Source organism: Borostomias antarcticus (assembly GCF_949987555.1).
Source record: "Borostomias antarcticus genome assembly, chromosome: 1".
Lineage (NCBI taxonomy): Eukaryota > Metazoa > Chordata > Actinopteri > Stomiiformes > Stomiidae > Borostomias > Borostomias antarcticus.
The window spans coordinates 56,187,054-56,207,053 of NC_140234.1; the positions used below are offsets into that span (position 1 = coordinate 56,187,054).

The 20,000-nt window shown below is 47.8% G+C and overlaps 1 protein-coding gene across 1 annotated transcript in view; it reads right to left on the minus strand.

Moving 5' to 3' along the window:
* Nucleotides 1-20,000, minus strand: part of LOC311307937 (ankyrin repeat and KH domain-containing protein 1-like) — a gene marked incomplete at its 5' end in the record, with an annotated part of 44,130 nt that overhangs the window by 8,679 nt on the left and 15,451 nt on the right. The window contains 20 exon segments of the mRNA XM_084436833.1: nucleotides 562-751; nucleotides 1,692-1,808; nucleotides 2,184-2,279; nucleotides 2,470-2,632; nucleotides 4,135-4,310; nucleotides 4,700-4,913; nucleotides 5,726-5,868; nucleotides 7,041-7,186; nucleotides 8,010-8,121; nucleotides 8,231-8,352; nucleotides 8,750-9,461; nucleotides 10,411-10,676; nucleotides 11,126-11,228; nucleotides 11,751-11,894; nucleotides 12,481-12,608; nucleotides 13,121-13,208; nucleotides 16,099-16,208; nucleotides 17,618-17,809; nucleotides 18,451-18,688; nucleotides 19,603-19,697. Coding sequence (XP_084292959.1) covers nucleotides 562-751; nucleotides 1,692-1,808; nucleotides 2,184-2,279; nucleotides 2,470-2,632; nucleotides 4,135-4,310; nucleotides 4,700-4,913; nucleotides 5,726-5,868; nucleotides 7,041-7,186; nucleotides 8,010-8,121; nucleotides 8,231-8,352; nucleotides 8,750-9,461; nucleotides 10,411-10,676; nucleotides 11,126-11,228; nucleotides 11,751-11,894; nucleotides 12,481-12,608; nucleotides 13,121-13,208; nucleotides 16,099-16,208; nucleotides 17,618-17,809; nucleotides 18,451-18,688; nucleotides 19,603-19,697 — 3,555 coding nt within the window.

Consider the following 20,000-nt stretch of genomic DNA (forward strand, 5'->3'; position numbering starts at 1 on the left):
AGGGAAGAGAGGTCAGGAAGAGAGGGGTCAGGGAAGAGAGGGGTCAGGAAGAGAGGGGTCAGGGAAGAGAGAGGTCAGGAAGAGAGAGGTCAGGAAGAAGTTTTACAGCTCACTTTTCTGGCCGCCGGGTGAAACTGTTTTTTTGCTTTCCTCTGGAATATGTAGAGAGTGGGTCGTATGCCCACCTCCCTTGTTCTCAGTAAAGCGCATTGTGTTGCCTCTGTGTATGAAATGCACTATACAAATAAAGTTTGATTTGATTTGAAGCTTCTTTTTTTTCTTTTTTTCTTTTTATAAAAAATGATATGCATTGCTGTCGCCACCAAATTCTATTATGTTTAAAATCTTATGAAAATCGTACATATGTCAAATTAACACAAACAGCTCTACAGAGACAGGAAAGCAGAGACTAACAGGAGGAAGGAGAAATCAACAGGTTCTCCGCTCAAAGTGGAGTTTTACTAATATCCCATTTTAAATATATGTTTTTATAAGTTGTATAAAATGTAGCTGTTGACTGATGGGGGGGTTAATAAAGTTGTGAACAGGATTGTAAGACACCTGAGTTCTGGTCCTCGTCTCCGTCGGACTCCGAGTCCTTGTCCTGCTCCAGGCTCTCGGGGGACACCTTGACCTTGGCCTCCTCCTCCACCTCCTGCTTCCTCTTCTGCTCCTCCTTCTTCTTCTTCCTCTTCTCCTTCCTCTTCTCTCTCTTGGCGGCCAGGGCCTGCTTCTTGCTCTCCTCTCTGGACTGAGGACACAAGCAGAGCAGGGTTACTGATAATACAAGCACCGCTGCTATATACACTATACTGCTAAGGATATATACTATATATATATATATATACTATATAAATACAAGCACTGCTGCTATATACACTATACTGCTAAGGATATATACTATATATATATATATACTATATAAATACAAGCATTGCTGCTATATACACTATACTGCTAAGGATATATACTATATATATACACACTATATAAATACAAGCACCGCTGCTATATACACTATACTGCTAAGGATATATACTATATATATATATATACACTATATAAATACAAGCACCGCTGCTATATACAATATACTGCTAAGGATATATACTATATATATACACACTATATAAAGACTGTTTTGGGGCATCTTGCCTCTGTTTTGATTAGTTGTTAGAGAATAAAGCAGCATTGTGCATCAGCATTACTGACTTTCAGGAAGTCTATACGCCCAGACAGGAAGTCTATACCCCCAGACAGGAAGTCTATACCCCCAGACAAGAAGTCTATACGCCCAGACAGAAGTCTATACCCCAGACAGGAAGTCTATACCCCAGACAGGAAGTCTATACCCCCAGTGAGGAAGTCCATCAACTCAGACAGTAAGTCACCCAGACAGGAAGATTGTACTCCCAGACAGAAGTCTATACCCCAGACAGGAAGTCTATACCCCAGACAGGAAGTCTATGCCCCAGACAGGAAGTCTATACCCCAGACAGGAAGTCTATACCCCAGACAGGAAGTCTATACCCCAGACAGGAAGTCTATACCCCCAGTGAGGAAGTCTATACTCCCAATGAGGAAGTCACCCAGACAGGAAGATTGTACTCCCAGACAGGAAGTCTATATCGCCAGACAGGAAGTCTGTACTCCCAGACAGGAAGTCTATACTCCCAGACAGGAGGTGTTACCTTCTCCAGGTCCAGCTCCTTCAGCAGGATGCTGGCGTTCTTGTTGGCCTCCGCCGCCTGCTGGTCCTTGGCCTTGACGATGGTCTCCATGCACTGGTGGCACCTCTTCAGCAGGTCCTGAACACACCGCACATGCTCAGTCCAACTCTCCCCACTCACCGCACATGCTCAGTCCAACCCTCCCCACTCACCGCACATGCTCAGTCCAACTCTCCCCACTCACCGCACATGCTCAGTCCAACTCTCCCCACGCACCGCACATGCTCAGTCCAACCCTCCCCAGTCACCGCACATGCTCAGTCCAACCCTCCCCGGTCACAGCAGATGTTTAGTCAAGTCGGGTTGAGTCAGGTCTCGTCTGTGTTTTAGGAGATGCCGCCTCCTTCGTTCGTATAGCATAAGATCAAGCAACTGGTCCTGAGGTGTCAGTCCTCCTGTGTCCTCCTAGTGTGTGTGTGTGTGTGTGTGTGTGTGTGTGTGTGTGTGTCTTACCTTGTCTGCGATGGTGGCGATGTACCTCATGCATTCGATGTCGGACGGGAACTGGCTGACCTCCTTCACCAGGTACTGCACCACCTTCACATGACCCTGGGACACACAGGTCAGGGGTCAGTGTGTGTGTGTGTGTGTGAGAGAGAGAGAGAGAGAGAGAGAGAGAGAGAGAGAGAGAGAGAGAGAGAATGTATGCATATGTTTGTGTGTTTATGTGCATACTTTCTGGAAGGGAGGAGTGCAGTGACCTTGTTTTCTGTGTGTGTGTGTGTGAGTGTTCCGGTACCTTCCGGAAGGCGGCCATGAGCGGGGTGATCTTGCGGTTGTCGGCGGCGTCCACGTCCGCCCCGGCCTGCACCAGCAGCTGCACCACATCAAAATGGCCGCCGTTGGCCGCCAGCCACAAGGGCGTGTTCCCTTTCTTGTTCCTCACATCGATGTGAGCTCCCCTAGTGGGAGAGAGGAGGAACAACAGGTGAGCAAGGGAGAGGAGAGGAGAGGAGAGGAGAGGAGAGGAGAGGAGAGGAGAGGAGAGGAGAGGAGAGGAGAGGAGAGGAGAGGAGAGGAGAGGAGAGGAGAGGAGAGGAGAGGAGAGGAGAGTCACTTTGGATAACATCAGATAAGCATCAGCTAAATTATTGTAATGTAATGTTCTACTGTAGCTGTGAGTGCTTCATCTCTCCAGAACCAAAGCATCTGCTAAATGACTAATGTAATGTATTATAGTGTAATGTAATGTAATGTAGTGTTATGTAATGTAGTGTAGTGTAATGTAATTTAGTGTAATGTAATGTAATGTAATTTAGTGTAATGTAATGTAATTTAGTGTAATGTAATGTAGTGTAGTGTAATGTAGTGTAGTGTAGTGTAATGTAATGTAGTGTAATGTAGTGTAATGTAGTGTAGTGTAATATAATGTAATGTAATGTAATGTAGTGTAATGTAATGTAATGTCATGTAGTGTAATGTCATGTAGTGTAGTGTCATGTAGTGTAATGTAGTGTAGTGTAATGTAATGTAATGTAATGTAGTGTAATATTATGTAGTGTAATGTAATGTAATGTAATGTAGTGTAATATTATGTAGTGTAATGTAATGTAATGTTATGTAGTGTAATGTAATGTAATGTAATGTAATGTAATGTAATGTAATGTAGTGTAATGTAATGTAGTGTAATGTAATGTAATGTAATGTAATGTAGTGTAATGTCATGTAGTGTAGTGTCATGTAGTGTAGTGTAGTGTCATGTAGTGTAGTCATGTAGTGTAGTGTAATGTCATGTAGTGTAGTGTAGTGTAGTGTAGTGTAGTGTAGTGTAATGTAATGTAATGTAGTGTAATGTAATGTAATGTAATGTAGTGTAATGTCATGTAGTGTAGTGTAGTGTCATGTAGTGTAGTGTAGTGTCATGTAGTGTAGTGTAGTGTAGTGTAATGTAATGTAGTGTAATGTAATGTCGTGTAATGTAATGTCGTGTCGTGTAATGTAATGTAGTGTAATGTAGTGTAATGTAGTGTAATGTAATGTAGTGTAATGTAATATAATGTAGTGTGATGTAATGTAGTGTAATGTAGTGTAATGTCGTGTAGTGTAGTGTAATGTCGTGTAGTGTAATGTAATGTAGTGTAATATAATGTAGTGTGATGTAATGTAATGTAATATAATGTAGTGTAATGTAATGTAATATAATGTAGTGTAATGTAATATAATGTAATGTAATGTAATGTAGTGTAATGTAGTGTAATATAATGTAGTGTAATGTAGTGTAATGTAATGTAGTGTAATGTAATGTAATATAATGTAATGTAGTGTAATGTAATGTCATGTAGTGTAATGTCATGTAGTGTAATGTCGTGTCGTGTAGTGTAGTGTCATGTAGTGTAGTGTAGTGTAGTGTAATGTAGTGTAGTGTAATGTAATGTAATGTAATGTAATGTAATGTAATGCCCACCTGATGAGGAGCAGCTCACAGAACTTGTAGTGGCCCTTGTCGGCGGCGATGGTGAGGGCCGTGTCTTTGGACGAGGGCACCGGGGGGGCGTTGACGTCAGCGGTCTTGTCCAATAGGACGCGGCCGACCTCGGCGTAGCCCCCCGACGCCGCCTCCATCAGGGGGGTCAGTCCCGTCTGACAAACACACACACAAGGTCAGAGGTCAGCAAGGTGGTGGGAGAGGTCAGGTTCATGTAGGCACGAAATGTGTGTGTGTGTGTGTATGTGTATGTTCAAGGATTTCTTGTCAAATGTGAACACAAATGAAGATATATTAAGTGTGTGTGTGTGTGTGTGTGTGTGCGTTTAAGTGTGAACATGTCTCTGTGTGCAAGTGAGCATTCATGTGTGTGTTGCCTTGGCCCGGTGCTCCACGTTGGCCTTGCGGTGTGTGTGTGTGTGTGTGTGTGTGTGTGTGTGTGTGTGCGTGTGCGTGTTACCTTGGCCCGTTGGCCTTGCGGTGTGTGTGTGTGTGTGTTACCTTGGCCCGTTGGCCTTGCGGTGTGTGTGTGTGTGTGTGTTACCTTGGCCCGGTGCTCCACGTTGGCCTTGCGGTCCAGCAGCAGGCTGACCACCTCGGCGCGGCCCTGGAAGCAGGCCAGCGTCAGCGCCGTGTTGCGGTTGGTCTCGATCTGGGCGTTGATGTCCGAGCCCATGTCCAGCAGCAGCTTGACCGCCGGGACGTGACCGTTCATGGCCGCCAGCATCAGGGGGGAGATGCCCAGCTTACTACCCGTCCTGGACACACACGGACAGAGAGAGAGACAGAAAAATGGAGAGTGACAGAGTGAGAAAGACAGAGAAGGAGAGTGAGAGGGGGAGAAAGAGATATAAAACAAATTATTAAAATAATTAAATATGACTGATGGACTTGATTGAGAGAGAGAAAGATAGAGACAGAGAGAGAGACAGAGGAGAGACAGATAGAGAGACAGAGAGAGAGACAGAGAGACAGAGAGAGACAGAGACAGAGAGAGACAGAGAGAGACAGAGGAGAGAGACAGAGAGAGACAGAGAGAGAGACAGAGAGAGAGAGATAGAGAGACAGAGGAGAGAGAGAGAGGAGACAGACAGAGAGAGAGACAGAGGAGAGAGACAGAGGAGAGAGATAGAGAGAGAGACAGAGGAGACAGAGAGAGAGACAGAGAGAGAGACAGAGAGAGAGACAGAGAGAGAGACAGAGAGAGACAGAGAGAGAGACAGAGAGACAGAGAGAGACAGGAGAGAGAGAGAGACAGAGGAGAGAGACAGAGAGAGAGACAGAGAGAGAGACAGAGGAGAGAGACAGAGGAGAGAGACAGAGACAGACAGAGAGAGAGAGAGAGAGAGAGAGAGAGAGAGAGAGAGAGAGAGAGAGAGAAGAGAGACAGAGGAGAGAGACAGAGAGAGAGACAGAGAGAGAGACAGAGAGAGAGAGAGAGAGAGAGAGAGAGAGAGAGAGGAGAGAGACAGGCAGATGGAGCTAGAGGTAGAAAGACAGAGAGGGGGGGGGGGGGCAGAAGAAGTTGAAGATGGAGGACAGAGGAACAGCAGCCAGGGTCAGGGGTCACCTGGAGTTGATCTCCGCCCCGGCGTTGAGGAGGATCTTGATGATGTTGACGTAGCCTCCGGAAGCAGCCAGGCTGAGGGGCGTGTAGTCGGACACGTTGCGGTGCTCCTTGTTGGCCCCTCGAAGCAGCAACAGCTCCACCACCTGGCAGGGAGGGGAACAGCAGGCCTCAGTGTGGTACAGTACAACGTCAACAAGTACTACCAGGATCCTCCCTCTTAAACCCCAGACAACGGGGCTGTTACTGTCCTTTGTCCAAGATGGTGGCCCATTGTGACAGATCACGGGGGTGTGGTAGGGGTGTGGTGTGGGTAATTAATATTCTGATTGCCTACTAACTAGCCTGCTAAATTTGGGAACTATTGTGACTAAACCCCTTTTTTTTGTGCTATTTAGATCAAAGATGTTCTAAATAATTTTGCTATCATTACATAAAAGACTTTGATGAACAACTTTCATATTGACAAAACAATTCATCACTATTGTTTAGGGTGTGTTTTTACAATATTTGTGAGGTCAGAAAAAATAGTCTTTATAACTTTTGTGTTTGTAGAATCTATTTACAAGCTGAATATGATACTGACCAAATTATTGATTAATGTAGCTGTGAGAGCCCTTCAAATAAAAAGATCAATCACTTGGAGTAAGTGTGTGTTAAGTGGATGAAATTTAGATTAGACACCAAAATCACAAAGATGAATAAAATCAGCAGAGGCCTGAGGGAGTTAAAGCACCTACTGTATTTTTAGTTTGCTATTCTTGCCCTCAGCACTAGATTATGCTCTTAGTCACTTGTTTAGAAAGGAGATTCACTTGTGGTGAGTAGTAGTACACTGACTTCCTACGTTAAATAAAATTATTGTAAGTCGCTTTGGATAAAGCGTCTGCTAGATGACTGTAATGTAATGTAGTTCGGGACAGAGCAATAAATGGTAAATGGACTGCATTATATAGCGCTTTTCCACCTTAGCGGCACTCAAAGCGCTTTACAATGGTCTCTCATTCATCCATTCACACACCAATTGCGGTAGCTACCATGCAAGGTGCTAACCTGCTCATTGGGAGCAATTTGGGGTTAGGTGTCTTGCTCAAGGACACTTCGACATGTGGACAGTCGGAGCTGGGCTGAGCTGGAGGAAACTGACTTCTTTCTCTTCGCTTTATTATTGATCAACAAACGCCTCTTCAATATTAAAGAAAGAACGCCTCTTCAGAAAAACCAATAAAATATTCTCTGCTTCTGAAAAGGAAAATTAAGACTTGGGGGTTTTTTACGTTCTTTACACTAAACTAATGTTGACCTCTTGACCTCTCACCTCCTGCCTCCCTCCAGAGCACGCCAGGGACAGGGGCGTGTCTTTGGTCCGCTCCGATTGGGCCTCGATGTCCCCGCCTTTGTCCAATAGGATCTCGACCACGCCCACGTGACCCGCCGTGGCGGCCAGGATGAGAGGAGTGAAACCTGAGAGGAGGAGGAGAGGAGAGGAGGAGGAGGAGAAGAGAATAGGAAGAGGAGGAGAGGAGGAGGAGGAGAAGAGGATAATAGGAAGGAGGAGAGGAGGAGAAGAGGAGAGGAGGAGGAGAGGAGGAGGAGGAGGAGAGGAAGAGGAGGAGAGGAGGAGAAGAGGAGAGGAGGAGGAGAAGAGGAGGAGGAGGAGGAGAGGAAGAGGAGGAGAGGAGGAGAAGAGGAGAGGAGGAGGAGAAAAGGAAGAGGAAGAGGAGGAGGAGGAGAAGAGGATAATAGGAAGGAGGAGAGGAGGAGGAGAGGAAGAGGAGGAGGAGAATAGGAAGAGGAGGAGAGGAAGAGGAGGAGAGGAGGAGAAGAGGAGAGGAGGAGAGGAAGAGGAGGAGAGGAAGAGGAGGAGAGGAGGAGAAGAGCAGAGGAGGAGGAGAGGAAGAGGAGGAGAAGAGGAGAGGAGGAGGAGAAAAGAGGAGGAAGAGAATAGGAAGAGGAGGAGAGGAGAAGAGGAAGAGGAGAGGAGGAGGAGAGGAAGAGGAGGAGAGGACAAGAAGAAAGAGGTAGAGGAGGAGAGGCAGGGTTAGGATTCTATACCGTACTGAGAAACACACAGACCCAGGATTTCACAGAACAAACACCAACAGTGATCTTGAGACTACGACACTTAAACCAGGTTCATAAAGTCCAACCAACACATCCGACATATGGATTCAGAACAGAAAGGCTCTTTTTACGAGGCAGTGAAATTCCCTCCTTTCACATGAATGTAGATGGGAGGTATTTGCTTGTGTGTGTGCGTGTGCGTGTGCGTGTGTGTAGCTCCTACCCTTCTTGTCGCGATGCTCGATGTTGGCTCCTCTGGCGATGAGGACCGACACCAGCTCCTCGTGACCCCCGGCGCACGCCAGGGTCAACGCCGTGTCGTGGTTGCTCTCGGTCTGACCACACACAGACACACAATCTCATTACCCAGAAGCCCTTGCTGCCGCAAGAACGTCTGGGGGAAAAACAATGATATTTGTGGACATTTGTGGGGGAGGGACTCACGTGAGCGTCGATGTCCACGGTGGGGTAGAGCGGGAGGAGGGAGGGGGGAGTGGCATTGTGGGTGGGGCTCTGAGGGGCGGGGGACGTCGTGGCGTTCAACATGGGCACTCTGCTGCTCACCGCTGGGGGAGGGGGAGAGGGAGGAGAGGGGGGAGAGGGGTTGGAGAGGGGGAGGAGAGGGGGAGGGGGAGAGGGAGGAGGAGAGGGGGAGGAGGAGAGGGGGAGGAGGAGAGGGAGGAGAGGGAGGAGAGGGGGAGAAGGAGGAGAGGGGGAGAAGGAGGAGAGGGGGAGAGGGAGGAGAGGGGGAGGAGGAGAGGGAGGAGAGGCAGGAGGAGAGGGGAAGGGGGAGAGGGAGGACAGGGAGGAGGAGGAGAAGTGACAAGAGTACAGAGGAAGGGAGACAAAAGGAGAGATGTTAATATAACTACCTTTGCTAGCATAGAGAATATCTCAAAGGACTTAAGACAAGAGAAAATAGTGCTATAATATGAACTTGTACACACACACGCACACACACACCTGCCATGATGTCGTCCAGTGTGTCGGTGAGCGTCTGAGCGGGGGTGGCGACCATGAGTCCGTCTGGGGGCGGGGCCTGGGCGAGAAGCCCCGCCCCCAGGCCCAGCATCTGGTGCTGGTTCGCCAGCGCCCTCTGCAGCTCGGGGCCGGGAGTGCAGCCCTCGGACCCGGGACCGGGGTAGTCGGCCGAGCCGAAGTCCGTGGACTGCTGCTGGGAGACCAGGGTGAGCAGGGGGGGCGGGGCGGAGCTCTGGTGGGGCGGAGGAGGAGGAGGGGGGTGGCGCGGCTGCGCCTCCCTGTGGAGGAGGGTGTCCACCTGGGGGAGCTTGGCGTAGTCCTCCTCCTCCTCTTCATCCTCCTCCTCCTCATCCTCGTCTTCCTCATCCCTCGCCGGCGGCGGAGGCGGATGAGGCTGGCCTTCCTGGTCGTCGTGGCAACCCTCCGCCTCCTCCTCCTGGTTGTGGTCGTCGTGGCAACCCTCCTCCTCCTCCTGGTCGTCGTGGTCGCCTGGCAGCGCGGCGGCGGCGTGCGGGGGAAGGGGCGGGGCTCCGGGAGGCTCCGCCCCCGCCGGGTGGCCGGGCGGCAGCAGGGATTGGTCGTCCCTGAGGCCCTTGGCCTCCATGTACTCCTTGGTGAACTGCTGCTGGGTCTTGAGCTGCAGCTGACGCTCCACCTTCTGGAGCTCCTTCAGGATCTTCTTCTTCTTCTGCACCTGCGGGCCCAGAGACCTGTCTGTCAGCGCGCCGGCCCGGCCTGTCTCACCCTCAGATGGTTTAGGTGCCTGTCTCACCCTCACCTGGCTTAGGTGCCTGTCTCACCCTCAGATGGTTTAATGTGATAAAGAATCCTGTCTCACCCTCAGCTGGTTTAACGTGATAAAGGATCCTGTCTCACCCTCACCTGGTTTAACGTGATAAAGGATCCTGTCTCACCCTCACCTGGTTGAACGTGATAAAGGATCCTGTCTCACCCTCACCTGGTTGATCGTGATAAAGGATCCTGTCTCACCCTCACCTGGTTTAACGTGATAAAGGATCCTGTCTCACCCTCACCTGGTTTAACGTGATAAAGGATCCTGTCTCACCCTCACCTGGTTTAACATGATAAAGGATCCTGTCTCACCCTCACCTGGTTTAATAGGATAAAGGATCCTGTCTCACCCTCACCTGGTTTAATGTTGATAAAGGATCCTGTCTCACCCTCACCTAGTTTAACGTGATAAAGGATCCTGTCTCACCCTCAGCTGGTTTAACGTGATAAAGGATCCTGTCTCACCCTCAGCTGGTTTAACGTGATAAAGGATACTGTCTCACCCTCACATTGTTTAACGTGATAAAGGATCCTGTCTCACCCTCACCTAGTTTAACGTGATAAAGGATCCTGTCTCACCCTCACCTGGTTTAACATGATAAAGGATCCTGTCTCACCCTCACCTGGTTGAACGTGATAAAGGATCCTGTCTCACCCTCAGCTGGTTGAACGTGATAAAGCATCCTGTCTCACCCTCAGCTGGTTTAACGTGATAAAGTATCCTGTCTCACCCTCAGCTGGTTTAATGTGATAAAGGATCCTGTCTCACCCTCACCTAGTTTAACGTGATAAAGGATCCTGTCTCACCCTCACCTAGTTTAACGTGATAAAGGATCCCGTCTCACCCTCACCTGTTCCTCCCTGCTCTTCTTCAGCTCCTCGATCTTGTCCTTGGTGAGCGGCTCCCCCTGGATGAGCTCCAGGGACTGCAGCTGGGCCTTCTCGATGGCGCTGATCCGCTGGCCCAGCTGGTTCAGCTTGCCCTCCGTCTCCTCCACGATGCACTCCAGGGGCTGGTAGGGCAGGAAGGGCTGCAGGGGCTCGCCGCCCCCCTCCGGGACGAACGCCGCTCCGGGCGCGGCCTGCTGGGGGCCGCCCGTGCGCTGCTTGGACGCACCTGGGGGATGGGAGGAGGGGGCGGAGCTTGTTACGTTAGGGCAGTGGTTCCTAAACCTTTTCAATCAGGCGCCACTTGGGTAATGGGAAATATTTCGGGGCCCCACATAGATTGGTAGAATTAATTAAAGGCTATTGTACAAACATGGCATTTCCTTTACTACTAATAACAAGACAACAAAAAGGTCCAATTTTAGTTTTATATTTTATTCAAAAATGAACAAATTTGGCCACTGCGAAATAATTAGGCCTCAAACCCAAATAATAATAATAATAATAATTTGAATAATATATTAATCAAAACGTGCTTTTTTTTCCCCTTCTTTTTTTCCCACCCCACCTGCGCCCCACACTTTGGGAAACACTGCTTTAGGGTATCAAGGTTGGCCGTGGGTGTGTGTGTGTGTGGGCCGGCCCGGTGAGCCTGGTGAGTAGAGCGGGGGTCCTGACCTTTACTGGTGACGGGTGGGGGGGTGTTGAGGGTGGAGGGGGCTCTGTCAGGCTCCTGGGGGGGCACCACCATGGCCAGGGCCTGGAAGGGAACTCTGGGGGCCTGGGGGGGTACAACAAAATACACACATTCATTGAATCGGTATGCAAAATCATCATCATCATCGTCATCGTAGTTCTGAGTGCATAATTCATATGTTTATTGATACTAAGGTTGGTGTGTGTGTGTGTGTGTGTGTGTATCCATGTATGTGTGCTGGGAGTGCATGAGTGTGTATGTATACAGATGTGTGTTGTCGTGGGGTGTGTGTGTGTGTGTTGTCGTGGGGTGTGTGTGTGTGTGTGTATGTATACAGATGTATGTTATAGTGGTGTGTGTGTGTGTGTGTGTGTGTGTGTATGTATACAGATGTGTTATAGAGGGATATATGTGTGTGTGTGTGTGTGTGTGTACCTGGGAGTGGTCGTGTGAGGGGGGGTGTGTGTGTGTGTGTGTGTGTGTGCGCGTGCGTACCTGGGAGTGGTCGTGTGAGGGGTGTGTGTGTGTGTGTGTGTGTGTGTGTGTGTGTGTGTGTGTACCTGGGAATGGTCGTGTGTGTGTGTGTGTGTGTGTGTGTGCGTGTACCTGGGAGTGGTCGTGTGAGGGGGGGGTGAGTTGTGCCAGGTCGGGCGTGGGGACAGACAGGATGTTGTTGGGGTAGTCCAGCAGGTAGGACACCACGATGGTGTGACCCCCCTTCGCTGCTTCTATCAGCATGGTGGACCCATCCTGGGGGCAGAGGACAGATCAGCGTTCGTTCGTTCGTTCCTTCATTCGTTCCTTCGTTCCTTCATTCATTCATTCATTCATTCATTCATTCATTCAGCGTTAGATCAGTATTGGTGGACCCGTCCTGGGGCCGAGGAGAGATCAGCGGAGAGATCAGTATTCTACATCCAACTGGGCTGAGTTGCTCAACTCCGTGAGCTGTTATTTCCATGTCTGTCGCATGTTCTTTTTAAATTGTTTCATAAGACATGGAAGCAAAGGAAAATTAACATTTGTACACCGCAAAATAATTTAATTTTTTAATTTTAATATATTATTTATTTATTATATATAATATCTAATAAACTCATATCTAATATAATATATATATAAATATAGATTTAAAAAATATATATATAATTATTATTTTATTTTATTCCAAAAATAAAAGTCAATCAATCAGCAAACTGACAACTCACTCACAACACTGAAAATTCATCTTTAATACATTTGATACATTTGGACGGGTGGTTTTCTAATTGGTGTTGGTAATTGGTCTCCGGGCTGCCTAACGAGCAGGCTGCCCTGGTCAGACAGGTGCGCTCACCTTGAGTCTGTGGGTGGGGTCAGCGCCGTGGGCCAATAGCAGCTCGACCACGGCCAGGTGACCTCCGGCGCAGGCCAACGACACCACGGTGTGGTCGTTGTTAGCGGTGGCTCTGTTCACGTTAGCACCTGTGTGGAGGGGGCGGGGTCAGAGTCAGGTGAGGGGGGCGGGGTCAGAGTCAGGTGGGTGTGTCCCTGGTCTCTCAATACCACTAATGACCATCTATTGAGCCACTGACCTTCAGCGGCTCATGTTCACCTTTGGGTCGGATGCATTAGATACAACAACGTTGTCCGTTTTTAGAGAGCTCCAGGTTCAGCTCAAGGTTGAGATCACGACCATGAAAGAGTGTGTGTGTGTGTGTGTGTGTGTGTGTGCGAGCGCATGTCTCCGTGTGTGTGTATCCGTGTGTATGTGTGTGTATGTGACCGTTTGTGTGTGCGTGTATGTGACCGTGTGTGTGTGTGTGTGTGTGTGTGTGTGAGCGTATGTGACCATGTGTGTGTGTGTGTGTGTGTGTGCGTGCGTATGTGACCGTGTGTGTGTGCATGTGACCGTGTGTGTGTGTGTGAGCGTATGTGTCCGTGTGTGTGCGCGCGCGTCTGTGTGTGTGTGTGTGTGTGTGTAGCCAGACCTGTACCTTTGCTGATGAGGAACTGGACGGTACACAGGTGTCCGGCTCTGGCTGCTTTCATCAGAGGAGTCCTGCCGCCCTCAGACTCGTGCTCCTGCCCAGAGAAAACACACAGTCATGGTTATTACACATGTTCACTAGTCAGTCATGGTTATTACACCTGTTCACTAGTCAGCCATGGTTATTACACGCGTGTTCACTAGTCAGACATGGTTATTACACGCGTGTTCACTAGTCAGCCATGGTTATTACACATGTTCACTAGTCAGACATGGTTATTACACATGTTCACTAGTCAGACATGGTTATTACACCTGTTCACTAGTCAGACATGGTTATTACACATGTTCACTAGTCAGACATGGTTATTACACGCGTGTTCACTAGTCAGACATGGTTATTACAGCGTGTTCACTAGTCAGACATGGTTATTACACACGTGTTCACTAGTCAGTCATGGTTATTACACACGTGTTCACTAGTCAGTCATGGTTATTACACGCGTGTTCACTAGTCAGACATGGTTATTACACGTGTGTTCACTAGTCAGACATGGTTATTACACGCGTGTTCACTAGTCAGACATGGTTATTACACGTGTTTTCACTAGTCAGACATGGTTATTACACGCGTGTTCACTAGTCAGACATGGTTATTACACCTGTTCACTAGTCAGACATGGTTATTACACCTGTTCACTAGTCAGACATGGTTATTACACCTGTTCACTAGTCAGTCATGGTTATTACACGCGTGTTCACTAGTCAGTCATGGTTATTACACGCGTGTTCACTAGTCAGACATGGTTATTACACCTGTTCACTAGTCAGACATGGTTATTACACATGTTCACTAGTCAGACATGGTTATTACACATGTTCACTAGTCAGTCATGGTTATTACATGCGTGTTCACTAGTCAGACATGGTTATTACACCTGTTCACTAGTCAGACATGGTTATTACACATGTTCACTAGTCAGACATGGTTATTACACATGTTCACTAGTCAGCCATGGTTATTACACCTGTTCACTAGTCAGACATGGTTATTACACCTGTTCACTAGTCAGACATGGTTATTACACCTGTTCACTAGTCAGCCATGGTTATTACACCTGTTCACTAGTCAGTCATGGTTATTACACGTGTGTTCACTAGTCAGACATGGTTATTACACCTGTTCACTAGTCAGCCATGGTTATTACACCTGTTCACTAGTCAGCCATGGTTATTACACGTGTGTTCACTAGTCAGCCATGGTTATTACACCTGTTCACTAGTCAGCCATGGTTATTACACGTGTTCACTAGTCAGTCATGGTTATTACACCTGTTCACTAGTCAGACATGGTTATTACACATGTTCACTAGTCAGACATGGTTATTATTACACATGTTCACTAGTCAGCCATGGTTATTACACCTGTTCACTAGTCAGCCATGGTTATTACACACGTGTTCACTAGTCAGTCATGGTTATTACATGCGTGTTCACTAGTCAGTCATGGTTATTACACCTGTTCACTAGTCAGCCATGGTTATTACACCTGTTCACTAGTCAGCCATGGTTATTACACGCGTGTTTACTAGTCAGACATGGTTATTACATGCGTGTTCACTAGTCAGTCATGGTTATTACACGCGTGTTCACTAGTCAGACATGGTTATTACACATGTTCACTAGTCAGTCATGGTTATTACACGCGTGTTCACTAGTCAGACATGGTTATTACACGCGTGTTCACTAGTCCATGTTTATTACACGTGTGTTCACTAGTCAGTCATGGTTATTACACGCGTGTTCACTAGTCAGTCATGGTTATTACACGCATGTTCACTAGTCAGTCATGGTTATTACACACGTGTTCACTAGTCAGTCATGGTTATTACATGCGTGTTCACTAGTCAGTCATGGTTATTACATGCGTGTTCACTAGTCCGCCATGTTTATTACACGCGTGTTCACTAGTCAGACATGGTTATTACACGCGTGTTCACTAGTCAGTCATGGTTATTACACGCATGTTCACTAGTCAGTCATGGTTATTACACACGTGTTCACTAGTCAGTCATGGTTATTACATGCGTGTTCACTAGTCAGTCATGGTTATTACATGCGTGTTCACTAGTCAGACATGGTTATTACACACGTGTTCACTAGTCAGACATGGTTATTACACGCATGTTCACTAGTCAGACATGGTTATTACACCTGTTCACTAGTCAGACATGGTTATTACACCTGTTCACTAGTCAGACATGGTTATTACACCTGTTCACTAGTCAGACATGGTTATTACACCTGTTCACTAGTCAGACATGGTTATTACACCTGTTCACTAGTCAGACATGGTTATTACACCTGTTCACTAGTCAGACATGGTTATTACACCTGTTCACTAGTCAGCCATGGTTATTACACACACGGTAGATGAGGGTCAGATATGGTTAATCAGGGATGAGTCTGGGGATGAGGGTCAGATATGGTTAATCAGGGATGAGTCTGGGGATGAGGGTCAGATATGGTTACTTCAGGGATGAGTCTGGGGATGAGGGTCAGATATGGTTAATCAGGGATGAGTCTGGGGATGAGGGTCAGATATGGTTACTTCAGGGATGAGTCTGGGGATGAGGGTCAGATATGGTTAATCAGGGATGAGTCTGGGGATGAGGGTCAGATATGGTTACTTCAGGCCTGAGCGTGGGGATGAGGGTCAGATATGGTTAATCAGGGATGAGTCTGGGGATGAGGGTCAGATATGATTACTTCAGGGATGAGTCTGGGGATGAGGGTCAGATATGGTTACTTCAGGCCTGAGCGTGGGGATGAGGGTCAGATATGGTTAATCAGGGATGAGTCTGGGGATGAGGGTCAGATATGGTTACTTCAGGCCTGAGCGTGGGGATGAGGGTCAGATATGGTTAATCAGGGCTGAATCTGGGGAGTGTGGGGATGTGGGGAGGTCAGGGGTCAGTGTCTCACCAGGTCAGCTCCGGTCTGCAGCAGCACGTCTCCCACGTCCGTGTGCCCGTTCTCGCAGGCGTAGGTCAGCGCCGTGTCGCCCGTCGCCGTGGTAGCGTGGACGTTGGCTCCTGAGCGTGGAGAGAGGGCGCAGAGAGTCATGTGATGATCGGTCACAACACCGAACTGACACAAGACTAGCTAGCAGCGGACATCTTGGCCGTTTCTCAATTCCAAGTATGTGAAGTTGGGACTTGCATCCTTGCTAGTCCAGACTTGGGAAGTTCTCATCAGAGTATGAACTTCCGAGGACGGGAGGACGCAGGTTCAGTCATTCAGCAGTTGGAACAGCAGCGTTCTTGTTGACGTCACGTTCTCAGCTTGTTTTGTGTGGACACCGGCAGCCGCCATTGCTAGGATTTTGAAAAGCGTTTTAAACTGTTTTAAAGTAAATATCTTTACGTTTTCATTGCTTTTCATGCGGATAATTACCACCATTGAAACCAATTATGTGGCCGTTTTATCCAAACGTCCGTTTCTACTAGTTTAGATAGATTATTTAGATAGCCATTTTCAATGATGTTGCCCTAACAACCGTTCTCGATGTGAAATGAATTCTGGGATATCTGGCTGTCTCAAGTCCACACAAGTCTGCTCCGATGCATCGTCGATCAAATGGGTGGAGCAAGAACACATCCTTGCATTTGATGCGGACTTGGGACGGACTGATGCGGACTTGGGACAAAAGTACTGCGTACTTTTGAATTGGAACAGTACTTCAGGCTCCGACTGATGACGTTTCACAAGTTCACAAGGACGCAAGTACGGACAAGAACGCATAGAGAAAGGGCCCTTGGCTGAGACTGAACCGCGTTAAATAAATGGCCGCTCATACCGAGGACGCAGGAACAGCAGTTGAGACTTATTTCGCGCGGAATGTTTATGTGAATAAGAGTGGTGCTCGTCACAAAACGCAGATGCCGCGTCAATCGTAAACAGACGTTCTAATCGTATTTGTTCGTATGCTTCAGGGAGCACTCCGGCCAACACCCACCCGCTCGTTCACACACATCAGAAAGGGTTAAAGAGCGGTTGTGGTGTAGCCAGACAAGGTGTTTTATTTTGAACGCAGTGTGACGCGTGTATTGTGAATGAAATTTCAGTCTCACTAATGTTACCCACACCATTTGTTCTTTTCTGTTTTCCTACCTGACTACTGTTCTAACTTTGTAGTTCGTTCCCCTAGAATCGGTCTGTTAAAACTACAATTTGGTTGTGTGACATCACTTCCCTGTCCTCTTCATCCTGAAACTGCATGTCACTTCCTTTCTCAGGTTATAAGGCATCACTCCCGAGTCAGATTCACCGCTCTGATCCTCGGAAACACTTCCTGTTTTCAGAGTCCGTTTTGCAAATCGTAACAAAGAATAAAACTATTGTCTTTTGTTTAAAACCCGCTTGAATCGACCACATCTCGTGTTCTTTGAAATCTACCTTAAACCTTAAACCAAGTATATATTTTCATTCATAGCGTCCTGACCTGCGGCCAGCAGGTACTTGACCAGCTCCAGGTGACCCTCCTGCGCCGCCTCCATCAGCGGCGTGGAGCAGCCCAGCTCGATGTCGGCGCCGGCCTTGATGAGGAAGTCGGCCACCTCCAGGAAGCCCCCGCAGCACGCCAGCGTCAGCGCCGTCTCCTGCGTCTCCTCCGTCTGCCCGTTGATGTTGGCGCCTGGAGGGAGGGAGGGAGGGAAGGAGGGAGGGAGAACGAGAAAGAGAATAAAAGAGTGAAAGAGGTTGCCATGTCTCTCCTATGATATTTTTAGCCCTCTTTGCTCTGAAAATGTAATTTAATGTAATTTATTGCTCTATAAATGTTCTTAGCCGTTAGACAAACATACTCCAGGAGCCTGCTCGATCGCCTTGTTGAGAGGTCAGTTTTTTGACCTGTGATACTGTTTTTTTGCTTCCCTCTGGAATATATAGAGGTGGGTCGTATGCCCACCTCCCTTGTTCTCTGTAAAGCGCATTGTGTTGCCTCTGGGTATGAAATGTGCTATACAAATAAAGCTTTGGGTGATTGAATGATTGAAAGAAGAGGTGGAAAAGAGGTGAAGAAAGGTGGAAAAGAGGTGAAGAAAGGTGGAAAAGAGGTGAAGAAAGCGAGCCAGATGAAGAGTCCAAGATAGACCCATCTTATGCGGCACCAGGACGATGGGACATCCTGGTCTGAGAGCCGGTGCATATTCCAAGAGATGAATAATAACTGAGCTTCTGGTTACAAGACCGTGGGACCAATCCTGTGCCAGGAGCAGCAGAGAGACGGGAGACGCGGAGAGAGAGAGAGATTCGGGGAGCCAGAGAGAGACCTGCCTTGTGCCAGCAGCAGGGCTACCATCTCCTCGTGGCCCTCCCTGGCGGCCTCCATCAGGGGCGTGTAGCCTTCGTCGTTCACCTCCTCCAGGTTGGCGCCGCGCTCGATGAGCAGCGCCGCCAGCTCCACGTGACCCCCGCACGCCGCCAGGGTCAGAGGTGACTCGAAGGAGTCCGCAGGCATGTTGACCTGGGCCCCGCTGTCCAACAGCAGTCGGGCCACCTCCACATGCCCATCCTGCCCGGGGATGAGAGGGGGGTTACAACTACTACAGTCTGTTATAGCCCGTCTTATGAGCAGTTATAACCTCTTACAGTCTGTTATAGCCTGTCTTATGAGCAGTTATAACCTCTTACAGTCTTATAGCCTGTCTTATGAGCAGTTATCACCTCTTACAGTCTGTTATAGCCTGTCTTATGAGCAGTTATAACCTCTTACAGTCTGTTATAGCCTGTCTTATGAGCAGTTATAACCTCTTACAGTCATAGCCTGTCTTATGAGCAGTTATAACCTCTTACAGTCTTATAGCCTGTCTTTTGAGCAGTTATAACCTCTTACAGTCTTATAGCCTGTCTTATGAGCAGTTATAACCTCTTAGTCTGTTATAGCCTGTCTTATGAGCAGTTATAACCTCTTAGTCTGTTATAGCCTGTCTTATGAGCAGTTATAACCTCTTACAGTCTTATAGCCTGTCTTATGAGCAGTTATAACCTCTTACAGTCTGTTATAGCCTGTCTTATGAGCAGTTATAACCTTAGTCTTATAGCCTGTCTTATGAGCAGTTATAAATCCTCTTAGTCTTATAGCCTGTCTTATGAGCAGTTATAACCTCTTACAGTCTTATAGCCCGTCTTATGAGCAGTTATAACCTCTTACAGTCTTATAGCCTGTCTTATGAGCAGTTATAACCTCTTACAGTCTTATAGCCTGTCTTATGAGCAGTTATAACGTCTTACAGTCTGTTATAGCCCATTTTTTTTAGTTTGTAATGAATGTAATGAATGTTTTTACAGTTTTAAATGTGTTGTGGGGTTCATAAAGTTGTTGTAAGAGATATATTGCAGTGTTTTGTGCATAGGGTTGTCAGTCAACTGTGTGTTTTGTGTCAGTGTGTGTGTGTGTGTGTGTGTGTGTGTGTGTGGTAGTCTCACCATACAGGCCTCCATGAGGGCTGTGTGCATCTCGTCTGTCTTGTGCTCCTGGTCAGCCCCTGCCTCCAGCAGGAAGCGCACCATGTCCAGGTGCCCTGGGAGGAACACAACCACACCGCCATTTAGAGAGCTCAACATGCTAACGCTAGCACAGACGAGCTCAACATGCTAACGCTAGCACAGACGAGCTCAACATGCTAACGCTAGCACAGACGAGCTCAACATGCTAACGCTAGCACAGACGAGCTCAACATGCTAACACTAGCACAGACAAGCTCAACATGCTAACGCTAGCACAGACGAGCTCAACATGCTAACGCTAGCACAGACGAGCTCAACATGCTAACGCTAGCACAGACAAGCTCAACATGCTAACGCTAGCACAGACGAGCTCAACA